At 40.5% G+C, this 12,579-nt stretch overlaps 1 protein-coding gene across 2 annotated transcripts; it reads left to right on the top strand.

Moving 5' to 3' along the window:
- Positions 1-84: 84 nt before the first annotated feature.
- lmod1a (leiomodin 1a (smooth muscle)) lies at positions 85-8,686 on the top strand. 2 transcript variants are annotated; one of them, XR_010464408.1, is made up of 9 exons: positions 85-831; positions 3,107-5,008; positions 5,249-5,571; positions 6,597-6,776; positions 7,029-7,361; positions 7,460-7,563; positions 7,679-8,013; positions 8,125-8,165; positions 8,315-8,686. XR_010464408.1 is itself a non-coding variant. In XM_029664956.2 (3 exons), exons 1-3 carry the CDS (start codon positions 562-564, stop codon positions 5,273-5,275), a joined length of 2,199 nt encoding a protein of 732 aa, XP_029520816.2. In that variant the 5' UTR covers positions 85-561; the 3' UTR covers positions 5,276-6,463. The 2 variants fall into 2 exon arrangements, 1 of the variants encoding a protein (XP_029520816.2); XM_029664956.2 differs by lacking the exons at positions 6,597-6,776; positions 7,029-7,361; positions 7,460-7,563; ... (1 more) ...; positions 8,125-8,165; positions 8,315-8,686 and having other exon boundaries at positions 5,249-6,463.
- The last annotated feature ends 3,893 nt before the right edge of the window (positions 8,687-12,579 follow it).

Genomic DNA, 12,579 nt, shown 5'->3' with positions numbered 1-12,579 from the left:
AAGGTTTTCATATTTTCATTTGGTCCACTGGATGACCTCATATCAACACTAAATAGCATGTAGTAAAAACTCATAAAAGCAGGCTTATTTCATGATGAATGCATGAGGGTACTTAGTGTTGGTCAAACTCTGATTTAAAGAATCTGAAATACATTTGCATCGACATAATAGGCTATAAAAGTATAATTTTCTTTTGATGACATGGACAATCATTCTTATAATGGGGCCATACAGCATAGAGACGATTAATAACTGTCATTTAGCATTTTTCGCTTGTGTTGTCATATGGCTTCAGTCCAGCTCCAGTGCTCTGATCTCAAATTGGGCATTGAGCTAAACAGTTCTTCTGAGAGGCGGTCCAGGCAGTCTGATAGGCCAGTACCCTCTCTTTGTCCAAACTATTTCAATCGCATTGAAATCCCATTTCAAATAGATACTGGTGAGGTCAATGAACCTGAACTTAGTGTACCAATATAATACAACTATTGTCAAAGGTATTTTTGAGACCAGCAGTGCAAATTCCTCATCCAGTTGCGCAACAGGACATTTTTGTGGAAAATAATGTCGAGGAGGAAAGTGCGGAATCAACGCCCCGCCGAGAGCGAGGAGGACTCCGATATCGACAACCTGTTAGCCGCTCTGACACTCGCCGAGGTGGAAGAGCTGCAGAGCGAACTGACCGTTATTGACCCGGATCCAACTGTGCCAGTCGGACTCCGGCAGAAGAACCAGACAGACAAGCAGCCGTCAATAAAATACAATAGGGGGGCAATGCTTGACTACTGTGAGCGCGAAACCAAGAAACTCATTCAAAGGGAGCTGTCCTTTGAGGTATGATGACACTGTTTCCGCCAATGTCATTGTTAACTGTGCGTAAAGGGCCGTTTCTAACCAAGAAAACAAATGCAATAGTTGGGAGTTTCTTGCTGTTTGAACCCTGAAGAGGTGTTATTACAGTAGGAATAGTGTAGCCTAGATGTAGCTGTCAATCGAATACTTCAAGTACCAATTTGACAGTTTATTAAAGTGCCCAAGTATATCAGGACCCTGGCTTCCAGACATGGTGCAGTGATTTCAGGATTCAACATCAGGGATGATGGGGGTTATCAGGCAGATGAAGATACTATTGTGGTCAATGTTTCACAAACTTAAAATATAACTTCTGTCTCTTCTGGAAATAAATAAATAATAATTGTATGGAGTTCGACAGAAAGTGGGGATACAGACAGATGTATGATCATGTAGTACATGCTGTAATGATCAGGGTGTAATCCTATATAGGTTGTCTTTTCATGAAAGTAAATATGAGATACCACACAGGTCTCAGATCTTGACTATGACAATACCACTATTTCATAGAGTTAATTTGTTTTAAAATGCCACAGTGATATCCTAATAATAATAAAGAAGCTTAGACACTGAGCTTATCTGTTAATGTATGTTGGCACCCAGCTGTTGGATATAGGCTCCAACAGCTGGCCGGTAAGGAAACATAAGCCCTGTTGAAACAGTCATGTGTGTAGAGACTAATGAGATGTCTTGTTGTTTGAAAAGGATCCAGAGCAGGGGTACAGAGGACCCAGTTTGAACAGGCAAAATCATCCCTCTGAACAGTTGCTAGGCAGTGCAATTTTTATTATAAACAAATGAGCCCCTGGAGCCCTGAAGAAAAAAGACACTGCATAATCTTGAGATTTTCTTTTCAGCACACAAACAAGACTCTGAGAAGTGTTTTCATTACTTTGCAACAAGTAATGTGATGAAGGTGTGATGTGATTACTGGGATTTTGAGTCCGAGTGTGTATTTGAGGGAATACAATTCTGTTGAGTGTATGTAATTGATTTTACATGTGCTATCTCAGGATCTAAATGTATTTCATTGACAAGTATATTGACCACTATACCATGCCATGTATAAATAGCAGGATATGTGATTCTAGCTATTCAAATGTTAACTAGACTGCTACATAATTAGTTCTAAATACTAAATGATCCATCCTACAAAGCTGTACATGGGCCTCTGTGGTGTTGACCTTCTGTATGGTGTTTTCATAAAGCCCCTTGAAATCTGGTTTTGGTGAAAAGGGTAAGAGACAGGCTCATAGAATAATGAGTCTTGTTAATGCTGGCATGCTGGTTCCAGTTCTAAGACAAATTAAATTCCAGAGTGAACGCTCCTCTCGCTCTGACCCATACTGCCTTTTAAGGAAACATCTGCCAGAGTTACTTACACAGTGGCTTACAGATCCCTACAGACGTTTCAGCCTGTAAGGGATGCAAAAACCCAGATTCCTATATGCAAGATATAAAATTTTACAAAACAAACAGATGGTGCTCGTAGAGACAATGTTCCATCGGTTTGTATGCATTCAGTTGTACAACTGACTAGGTTTCCCCCTTTCCCTTTCCTTCCCTACATCGTGAATTGCTTACTAGAAAATGTGTAGTATACTGTAGAATACTATATTACACACTCTAGTATCCCTTGATCATGTGTAGTGCTTATTAGAATGTTGTAAATACTACAGTATTATCCACACAAAACACTATAGTCAATACTACAGTAATGTCCACAAAAACACTTCAGTCTGTAAAAACACTTTTTTAACTGTAGTAAATACTTCATTATTTAATTAGCGTATATCTATTCCCCTCCCCCATACTGCAATTTGTTACACCCTTAAGTGGAAAATCTACATGCCAAGTATAGACCTTAAATTGTATCCCTACAGGTTATAGAAAAGAGCAGAAGCTCTAACTATTTCTCCAGTAGATCTCCTGAAGGACAAAGATTAAATTTCTATGTCGAAGATAATAAAACAAAAACACTACAGTAAATAATACGGTATAGTACAGTCTGCAAAACACTACAGTAAATACTACATTAATTACTATATTATATACTACATATACTACAGTTATTTTACAATAGTATTTACACTAAAGCGAACTGTAAATACTACAGTATTTACAATAGTGTTTTTGCAGACTTAAAAAAACACTACAGTGAATACTATACTATTTATACCATAGTATACTATAGTATTTTTTCATGTGGGCTTGTATGATAAATGCAACTATCTTTCTTATGTTCCTGATACTGAAGGAGCCAACAACTGACAGAGTGAAACGGGAACGCCTGAAGAAGATGGGGAAGAGCTGTGATAGTTTCTTCTACTTCAAGTCAGATGACCAGGATGACCAGGATGTCATGGACCTAAACTTCTCTGCTGTGGAGACCTCTAAGGAGGACATATCCAAGGACGAAGAGGAAAAACCTCAGAGCAAGAACTTGAAGGGTGAGGGAGGGAGTGGAGAGGGAAATGAGGAAAGGCCACATAGTAGGTTAGGGGGAGATGAGGACAAAGACCATGAAAAAAAGGAAGATAAGATTGTTGAAAAAAGCAATGAAGTACAGGTTGAAGAAAATGAGAAAAAGGAGGAGTGCATACACAAGGAGAAGGGTAGTAACAAAACACTTGATCTTATCTCAAAATTACAAACAAAAAAAGAAGATACAAAAGAAAAGGAGCAAAAAGATATCAGAAAAAAGACCGTCTCTAAAACCAAGGATCTGATTTCAAAGCTTCAAGGGCATGCTGATAAAGACGATACTAAGGAGAAAGAGAAGAAAGAAAAACCTAAAAAAATGAAGGATAGCAAGATCACAAGAGGAATTTTCTCTAAAGTAGAGGAAAAGCAGAAAGAACTCAGGGGTACTGAGGTGAAGGAAAAGAGGAATAATGAGAAGGACAAAGATAGCGAAAACACGAAATCACACAGGAAACCAAGTAGAGTCCAGGATGAGACACAGATAGACAGTGAAAAGAAGACAGAAAGGACTCCTAATAAAAACAGTAAAGCCAGCAATGTAAACCTAGAGAACAGTAGTAGGGAAGAACGCTCAGCTGGTGAAGTCATGGAGGGAGGCGAGGAGAACGAGGAGGCCAGCATGTTTGATGAGCTCCTGGAGCATGTCAGAAAAGACGACCCTTTAATGACTGAGCTCAATGTCAACAACTCAGACGTCATCAAGACCCACACCCTCATCCAGTTTGCAGAGGCACTACAACACAACACACATGTCAAGACGTTTGCTTTAGCCAACACCCGAGCTGACGACCATGTGGCTTATGCCATTGCTGGCACTCTGCGGAACAACACGTCTCTGACCAACGTCATCCTTGACTCCAACCACCTCACTGGCAAGGGAATTTTGGCCGTGGTACACGCCTTAGAGAAAAATGTAACCATCACTGAACTGCGCTTCCACAACCAGCGACACATCTGTGGAGGCAAGACAGAGATGGAGATGGCCAATGTATTGAGAAACAACACCAGGTTGCTGAAGCTGGGCTACGGCTTTGAACTGGCCGGCCCAAGGATGACCATGACCAACATTTTGAGTCGGAACATGGACCTGCAGAGGCAACGTCGACTGGAGGAGAAGAAACAAGCACAAGCCCAGCCATCCCAGCAGCCTCAGCCATACCAGCCAACACGTCAGACACCACAACCACAGACCAACACAAAAAAGAACACATTGCCTTTGGGGAAGTTTTCTTGCGAACCTTCAACTCAATCCCAATCCAAGTCTGTTGGTGAGACTAAGAGGACAGGAAACCTCCTGAAAACATCTCCCTTTATGTCTCCCCCTAACCCCTCACCTGAACCCTTCCACAAGGGGAGCTCCAAAGCTGTGGGTAAGCTAAACCCTAAGGCTTGGGGTAGTAGGTCTGGACCAGGGTCTACAACACCTCCACCTCAGGCTGGGGATGGTGTATCTGGTCCTGGATCTACACCACCTCCACCTCAGGCTCTTAAGGCTGGCCGATCTGGACCAGCTCCACCTCCTCCCCCTGCCCCAGTGTTGGAGGGCCTAAGGAAAGCCCTCATGCCTGCCTCACAGAGAAAACTCAACGGGCAGACTTCACGCCACGGAGAGAGGAACACTAGGGACCAGTTGCTGGACTCCATTCGCAACAGCACAATGAAAGCTCTAAAAAAGGTTGGAACAGGAGAGGAGTGGAAGTTGTTTGTGAAAGCAACATCCTAATAATATCAATACAATGTTATTCATGTGGTGAGCAGCCAACAGTATGAGGAATGACAGGAATATTGATTACATCTGTAGACTGTAAATTACTGTAACATCTATATGAATCCAGCATTTCCCTTGAAATTACAGTCAGGAAGAATGTAGTGTATTGGTAAATAAATTACATCTAAATCTTTTACTCTCTGGCAGGTTGATGTTCCAAAGCTGCTTCAATAAAGGTGGGGATGACAGCAAGAAGAGGTTGGACTTGATACAAAAACAGAACAGCATTTGTTTTACAGTAGTAGACCGGGGTGAAGCCCTGCCTCTGTTGTTGCTGCTGAGATATGGAGAGATATCTGATCCAGTTGGTACTTCGAGCCAGAAGGTGGTTATGGTGGTTTGTAATCATACAAAGTGAAAGCATCTTAGGCTACATTGCCTGCTGACTTCAGTCTCCCTCAGTTGAACCTCTCCCTCCTGTTCTCCCGAGATGCCCATATTTGGTCATTGCATTGAAGATACAGTATGACGTAAGAATAACTCCTCTGTTCTTTTTAATTACTGGATGATGGCCAGTTGGATGTCCTGCTCTTTCATGTGAGGCTTTGTCTGGCGAAGAGGTGGGGAGAATGGGGGAGGTGCACGGTGGAATGGGAATAGTTCAAAGGGGACGAGCAACTGGAAGGAAATGCTTACACATTGCAAGTCACCGTATTTTCTTATTTTCAACAGTTATGTGGCCATAAGCGCAATGAATGAGGGCATTTGTTTGATGTTTATTTAAAGACCATGTTCCACTGTCACTGTCAAAAGATGTAATTAAACATTTAACCAAACACATACTGTAGCTAGTATTGAACACACAACTTGTATATGAAGTGCGTGTGGGTTCATAATCTGGTCAATGTGTAATATAACAGCAGCCAATCTCTCTGTTAGTTGTCCATAGGGATACCAACTGCTTACAACATGCATGCATGAGGCACTTCCCTAGAGCTGGCAGGAGACCCCTTGAACTTTGCAAGCATTTAACTATGATGGATTGTGTCCTGAGAGGGAAGGGAATATATTTTGGGAATAGTTAGTGCTATCTGGGATCCTTGGGACATCCAGTCCCTACCCTAAATTCTAATCCTAACCCCAACCTTAACTCTTACCTTAAGTATTTTACATTTCATCTTCAATGGGGTAGTTGAAATATCAAAACTCCCAGATAGCAAGGACCTTTTGAGAAGGTTTTGAGAATGTTGTGTTTTGAATTCACTCATGGGGTGTACCATACAGATGTTTTAAGTCATGACAATATACCAAGACCATTCTGAAATGTATTTACAGAACCAAACAAAACATATTAATATGTCTGGTTTCGAGAATGTATCCGATAGCTAATAGCCAGGTCATTAAATTACTCCAGATGAACAATTGTGGAATATTCCGTCTGTTTTAGATGTCTACATCCGCCTTATAGAGGCTTTTGATTCAACAAAAGTAGCTCCTGTCTGTAGCACTTCCTTCCTGAAATGTTGCAATCCGTTTATATTTTTCACTTCCTTAGGTAAGATAAAAACAGCCCTGAGCCACTGCAAATGATGCTGGTCAATGGAGACTGATACGGTGACAGTAGGGGCATTCGGGAGAAAAGTGGGTCTGTCCTCACATGTAGAGTATCTGTGGTGAAATTATTTTACAACTGAAAACATGAAAATCTATCTGAAGTTTCTCCTTTACTTGCCAGGTGAGATTTTAACACTCAGATACAATTGCAGACACTTTTTGTTATTGTAGATTTGCTGTTGTTGTTGATTACAATTGCAGAAATCTTTTGTTGTTGTTGATTATTTTATTTGTGAAAGAGACCACTGCATACTGCAAATTTTATAGAATAAAACTCTACCAAACAAATGTATGTTTTTAATTATTTATTTCATGTTTCAACTATTTGATTTTATACCGATAAAAAATAACATTGTTTTTCTATTTTTTCAAGTTCTATGCTGTGATGCAAAATTGAGCAAATTTGGAGCGCACGGATATGAAGGTGGAGCTTTAGACATTGAGTGTTCATATCCAGATGGATATCAATATAAACCCAAATACTTGTGTCGCCATCCCTGTTCCAACAGTGACATTCTCATCAGAAGTGTGAAGGGTGAAGCATTTGTCCCAGTAGGAAGATTTTCCGTGTATGACAATGTCCATGGATGTAATTTCATTGTCAGCATCCAAAACCTGGAATTACAGGACTCTGGACATTATTATTGTGGACTTGATAAGTGGGGAAGAGATGTTTTAACAAAAGTAGAGATCTCTGTGAGTAAAGGTATGCATATTATTTTTGCTTTGATCTCCCTTTTGATTATCTTTGAATGCACAAATATTTTACCTGGTCTACCCTCTACTTACTATGTGTACCCACAGCTCCATTGGTCACTTCACTGTCTACACCTGCCCCTGTGATTGACAGGAAGGACACCACTGAAACTAACAAATATGTTTCCTCAGAGGTCCCCACCTTTACACAGGTTGATATAACTTTGAATAGCTTAAAAAAAATAAGCTCCTATTGTACATTTTTGTTATATTCTAACATATCTTCTATATATTTTCTGTATACTTTTGTTTTTGCTCATTTTAAAGGTGCCATACAAAAAGTTACCTGTTGCAGATTGGGATGTCACACCTCCAACAACCTCAACTATTCGGATTGGTAGCCCAGGTAATTGAACATTCGGAGTGTCTGCGGATCCGACTTCTCTGGACCCCTCTTCCTGAACTTTAGGCTACTCTGTTTTGTTCCAAACACACAATGGAAAACATGGGTTTGATTGAGATTTTGTTGAATTATTCTCACTGTAATTTAGGCTTTGTACGTGTCCACGTTGTTGTGGGAGCTGTCCTTGGACTATTGATGTGTTGCACTGTGGTTGCACTTGGTCTACTCCTCAGAAAACAATCAATGTCACGCTCACTGAGTAAGACCAAGTATTCTCTCTTTGATAGCCTACCTACATATCGTATTGTACTTATGAAAATACTATTATTTTGTTTATGATATGTTGAAGCCTATAATTTGTGTCCCTTAGCATTTCCATCATCTGAATCAGAGCCTGTAGATATTGCACAGGTGAATTGGATATTTGTTTTAAGTTGAAGCTTTATCATATTTTAAATAACATTTTGCATGCCCTCATCAGACAGCAGACATTAGGCTATATGCACCAACTCACTCAACAAATAAACTCTACCCAATGCCCCCCTCCCTCTCTCTCTCAGGATGAAGAGGACACTTGTCATGTGTATGATGAGATAATTATGTACAGCTCCAACAGTGACTTGTACTGCACCATTAGGTTTTGTGAAACCCCACCGGAAATAGAAGACAATGCTCTCTACTCCCTCCTGACACTAAATGAACAAAGACCTCAGTGAGGGTCACAAGTCTCTAATCAACAGAGGGCATTCGCACAACACTGCCAAAACATTGATGGTGGATGTGCAGTATCATTATTGCTATTATGTGTGTGTGTGTGTGTGTGTGTGTGTGTGTGTGTGGGGGTTTACAGTTGAAGATTGTCAGATGTTTGTACTGTTACCCTGCATCTGTTTCCTCTGATACAGTGCCTAGTGAAAATAAAAAATATGGAATATTTTCCAAAATGTTGTATTATATTTTTTAAACGAAGATGTCTTGATTGCATACGTCTTCACACCATTACAGCTGTGAAACATTTTGAATGAGATTATACCAACTTTGCACAACTCTTAGAGCAACATTCAGTACAGTGCATTCGGAAAGTATTCAGACCCCTTGACTTTTTCCACATTTTGTTACGTTACAGCCTTATTCTAAAATTGATTAAATAAAAAAATGTCCTAATCAATCTACATACAATACCCCAATATTGACTAATTGAAAACAGGTTTTAGAAATGTTAGCTAATTTGTTAAATATAAAAAACAGAAATACCTTATTTACTTAAGTATTCAGACCCTTTGTTATGACACTCGAAATTGAACTCAGATGCATCCTGTTTCCATTGACCATCCTTGAGATGTTTCTACAACTTAATTGGAGTCCACCTGTGGTAAATTCAAATGATTGGACATGATTTGGAAAGGCAAACACCTGTCTATATAAGGTCCCACAGTTGACAGTGCATGTCAGAGCAAAAACCAAGCCATGAGGTCGAAGGAATTGTCCGTTGAGCTCCGAGACAAGATTGTGTCGAGGCACAGATCTGGGGAAGGGTAGCAAAACATTTCTGCAGCATTGAAGGTCCCAAAGAACACAGTGGACTCCATCATTCTTAAATGGAAGAAGTTTGTAACCACCAAGACTCTCTTTGGCTGCCCAGCCAAACTGAGCAATTGGGTAGAAGGGCCTTGGTCAGAGAGGTGACCAAGAACCCGATGGTCACTTTGATAGAGCTCCAGAGTTCCTCTGTGGAGATGTGAGAACCTTCTAGAAGGAGAACCATCTCTGCAGCACTCCACCAATCATTCCTTTATGGTAGAAGGGCCAGAAGGAAGCCACTCCTCAGTAAAAGGCACATGACAGCCCACTTGGAGTTTGCCAAAAGGCACCTAAATGTCTCTTAGAACATGAGAAACAAGATGATCTGTTCTGATGAAACCAAGATTGAACTCTTTGGCCTGAATGCCAAGCATCACGTCTGGAGGAAACCTGGCACCATCCATACGGTGATGCATGTTTTTCAGCTGCAGGGACTGGGAGACTAGTCAGGATCGAGGGAAAGATGAACGGAGCAAAGTACAGAGAGATCTTTGATGAAAACCTGCTCCAGAGCGCTCAGGACCTCAGACTGGTGTGAAGGTTCACCTTCCAACAGGACCCTAAGCACACAGCCAAGGCAACGCAAGAGTGGCTTCGGGACAAGTCTCTGAATGTCCTTGAGGGGCCCAGCCAGAGCCCGGACTTGAACCCAATCGAACATCTCTGAAAAGACCTGAAAATAGCTGTGCAGCGACGCTCCCCATCCAACCTGACAGAGCTTGAGAGGATCTACAGAGAAAAATAAATAAATATATAAATTAGCAAACATTTCTACAAACCTGTTTTTGCGTTGTCATTATGGGGCATTGTGTGCAGATTGATGAGGGGGGAAACGATTTAATACATTTTAGAATAAGGCTGTAACGTAACAAATTCTGTAAAAAGTCAAGGAGTCTGAATACTTTCCTTTGTTTTTGTCAAAATTGCTCAAGCTCAGTAAATTTGTTTGGGAGTCATTGATGGACAGCAATATTCAAACCTTGTCTCTGATTTTCAAGCTGATTTAAGTCAGGACAGAGACTGGACCATTCAGGAAGACTTAATACCTATTGGAAAGCCATTCTGATGTGTCTTTGGCATAACATTTTTTGTTATGTCCCCGCTGAAAAATAAAACTCTATCCCTGGTTTAGGTATTCAGAAGACTGATGCAGGGTTTCGTCTAACTTTTTATCTGAGCTTTGCTCCTTGCTCCTAGAGTTTTATTTTTCAGAGGGACAATTACACCATTTTTTATGTCAAAGACACACCGAATGGCTTTCCAAGAGGTTGAATGTTCCTGAGTGGTCCAGCCTTAGTCCTGACTTAAATTTGTTGAAAATCAGAGACAAGGTTTGAATATTGCTCTCCATCAATGACTCCCAACGTAATCTACTGAGCTTGAGAAATTTTATATAGCGCAATAAAGACATCTGAATATTTTCTATAATTTTTCTTTAACTTTTAAAATGTGGAGTAGTTTGTGAAGATACAGTTGAAGTCGGAAGTTTACATGCACTTAGGTTGGAGTCATTAAAACTCATTTTTCAACCACTCCACAAATTTCTTGCTAACAAACTATAGTTTTGGAATGTCGGTTAGGACATCTACTTTGTGCGTGACACAAGTAATTATTCCAAGAATTGTTTACAGACAGATTATTTCACTTATAATTCACTGTATCATAATTCCAGTGGGTCAGAAGTTTACATACATTAAGTTGACTGTGCCTTTAAACAGCTTGGAAAAGTCCAGAAAATGATGTCATGGATGCTTCTGATAGGCTTATTGACATCATTTGAGTCAATTGGAGGTGTACCTGTGGATGTATTTCAAGGCCTACCTTCAAACTCAGTGCCTCTTTGCTTGACATCATGGGAAAATCAAAAGAAATATGAAATCAGCCAAGACCTCAGAAAAAAAATGTGTAGACCTCCACCAGTCTGGTTCATCCTTGGGAGCAATTTCCAAACGCCTGAAGATACCATGTTCATCTGTACAAACAATAGTACGCAAGTATAAATACCATGGGATCACGCAGCCGTCATACCACTCAGGAAGGAGACATGTTCTGTCTCCTAGAGATGAATGTACGTTGGTGTGAAAAGTGCAAATCAATCCCAGAACAACAGCAAAGGACCTTGTGAAGATGCTGGAGGAAACATGTACAAAAGTATCTATATCCACAGTAAAACGAGTCCTATATCAGCAAGGAAGAAGCCACTGCTCCAAAACTGCCATAAAAAAGCCAGATTATGGTTTGCAACTGCACATGGGGACAAAGATTGTACTTTTTGGAGAAATGTCCTCTGGTCTGATGAAACAAAAATAGAATTGTTTTGCCATAATGACTATCGCTATGTTAGGAGGAAAAAGGGGGAGGCTTGCAAGCTGAAGAACACCATCCCATCCGTGAAGCACGGGGGTGGCAGCATCATGTTGTGGGGTGCTTTGCTGCAGGGGGGACTGGTGCACTTTACAAAATAGATGACATCATGAGGAAGCTAAATTATGTGGATATATTGAAGCAACATCTCAAGACATCAGTCAGGAAGTTAAAGCTTGGTTGCAAATGGGTTTTCCAAATGGACAATGACCCCAAAGCATACTTCCAAAGTTGTGGCAAAATGGCTTAAGGACAACAAAGTCAAGGTATTGGAGGGGCCATCACAAAGCCCTGACCTCAATCCTTTAGAAAATTTGTGGGCAGAACTGAAAAAGTGTTTGCGAGCAAGGAGGCCTACAAACCTGACTCAGTTACACCAGCTCTGTCAGGAGGAATGAGAACAAAATTCACCCAGCTTATTGTGGGAAGCTTGTGGAAGGCTACCTGAAATGTTTGGCCCAAGTTGAACCATTTAAAGGCAATGCTACCAAATGCTAATTGAGTGTATGTAAACTTCTGACCCACTGGGATGTGATGAAAGTTCAAATAAATATTTCTCTCTACGATTATTCGGACATTTCACATTCTTAAAATGAAGTGGTGATCCTAACTGTCCTAAGGCAATGAATTTTGACTAGGAATAAATGTCAGGAATTGTAAAATACTGAGTTTAAATGTAATTTGCTAAGGTGTATGTAAACGTCTGACTTCAACTGTAGGTAGGAAAAGAATACAATGTATTCCCTTTTGAGATTTAATTTTAAGGTAGAAAAATGTGAAGACCGTGAGAGTTCAGGTGGGCCTTTGCGCTTCAGCAAACAAAGGAAAGGAGGGGTGCTGTGAAAGGGCTGTGTACTAGGTACTGAATGTCTGTTTGAAC

The sequence above is a fragment of the Oncorhynchus nerka genome, linkage group LG7 (genome assembly GCF_034236695.1).
Source record: "Oncorhynchus nerka isolate Pitt River linkage group LG7, Oner_Uvic_2.0, whole genome shotgun sequence".
Lineage (NCBI taxonomy): Eukaryota > Metazoa > Chordata > Actinopteri > Salmoniformes > Salmonidae > Oncorhynchus > Oncorhynchus nerka.
Note: the sequence above shows the minus strand (reverse complement) of the source record. Positions and strands in the feature narration are given on the sequence as shown.

Excerpts from the sequence above, each read along its gene's own strand:
- lmod1a (XM_029664956.2), top strand. The coding sequence starts at position 562 with ATGTCGAGGAGGAAAGTGCGGAATCAACGCCCCGCCGAGAGCGAGGAG. Across the intron at positions 832-3,106 it reads AAAGGGAGCTGTCCTTTGAG|GAGCCAACAACTGACAGAGT; the intron begins GTATGATGACAC and ends CTGATACTGAAG. Across the intron at positions 5,009-5,248 it reads CAATGAAAGCTCTAAAAAAG|GTTGATGTTCCAAAGCTGCT; the intron begins GTTGGAACAGGA and ends ACTCTCTGGCAG.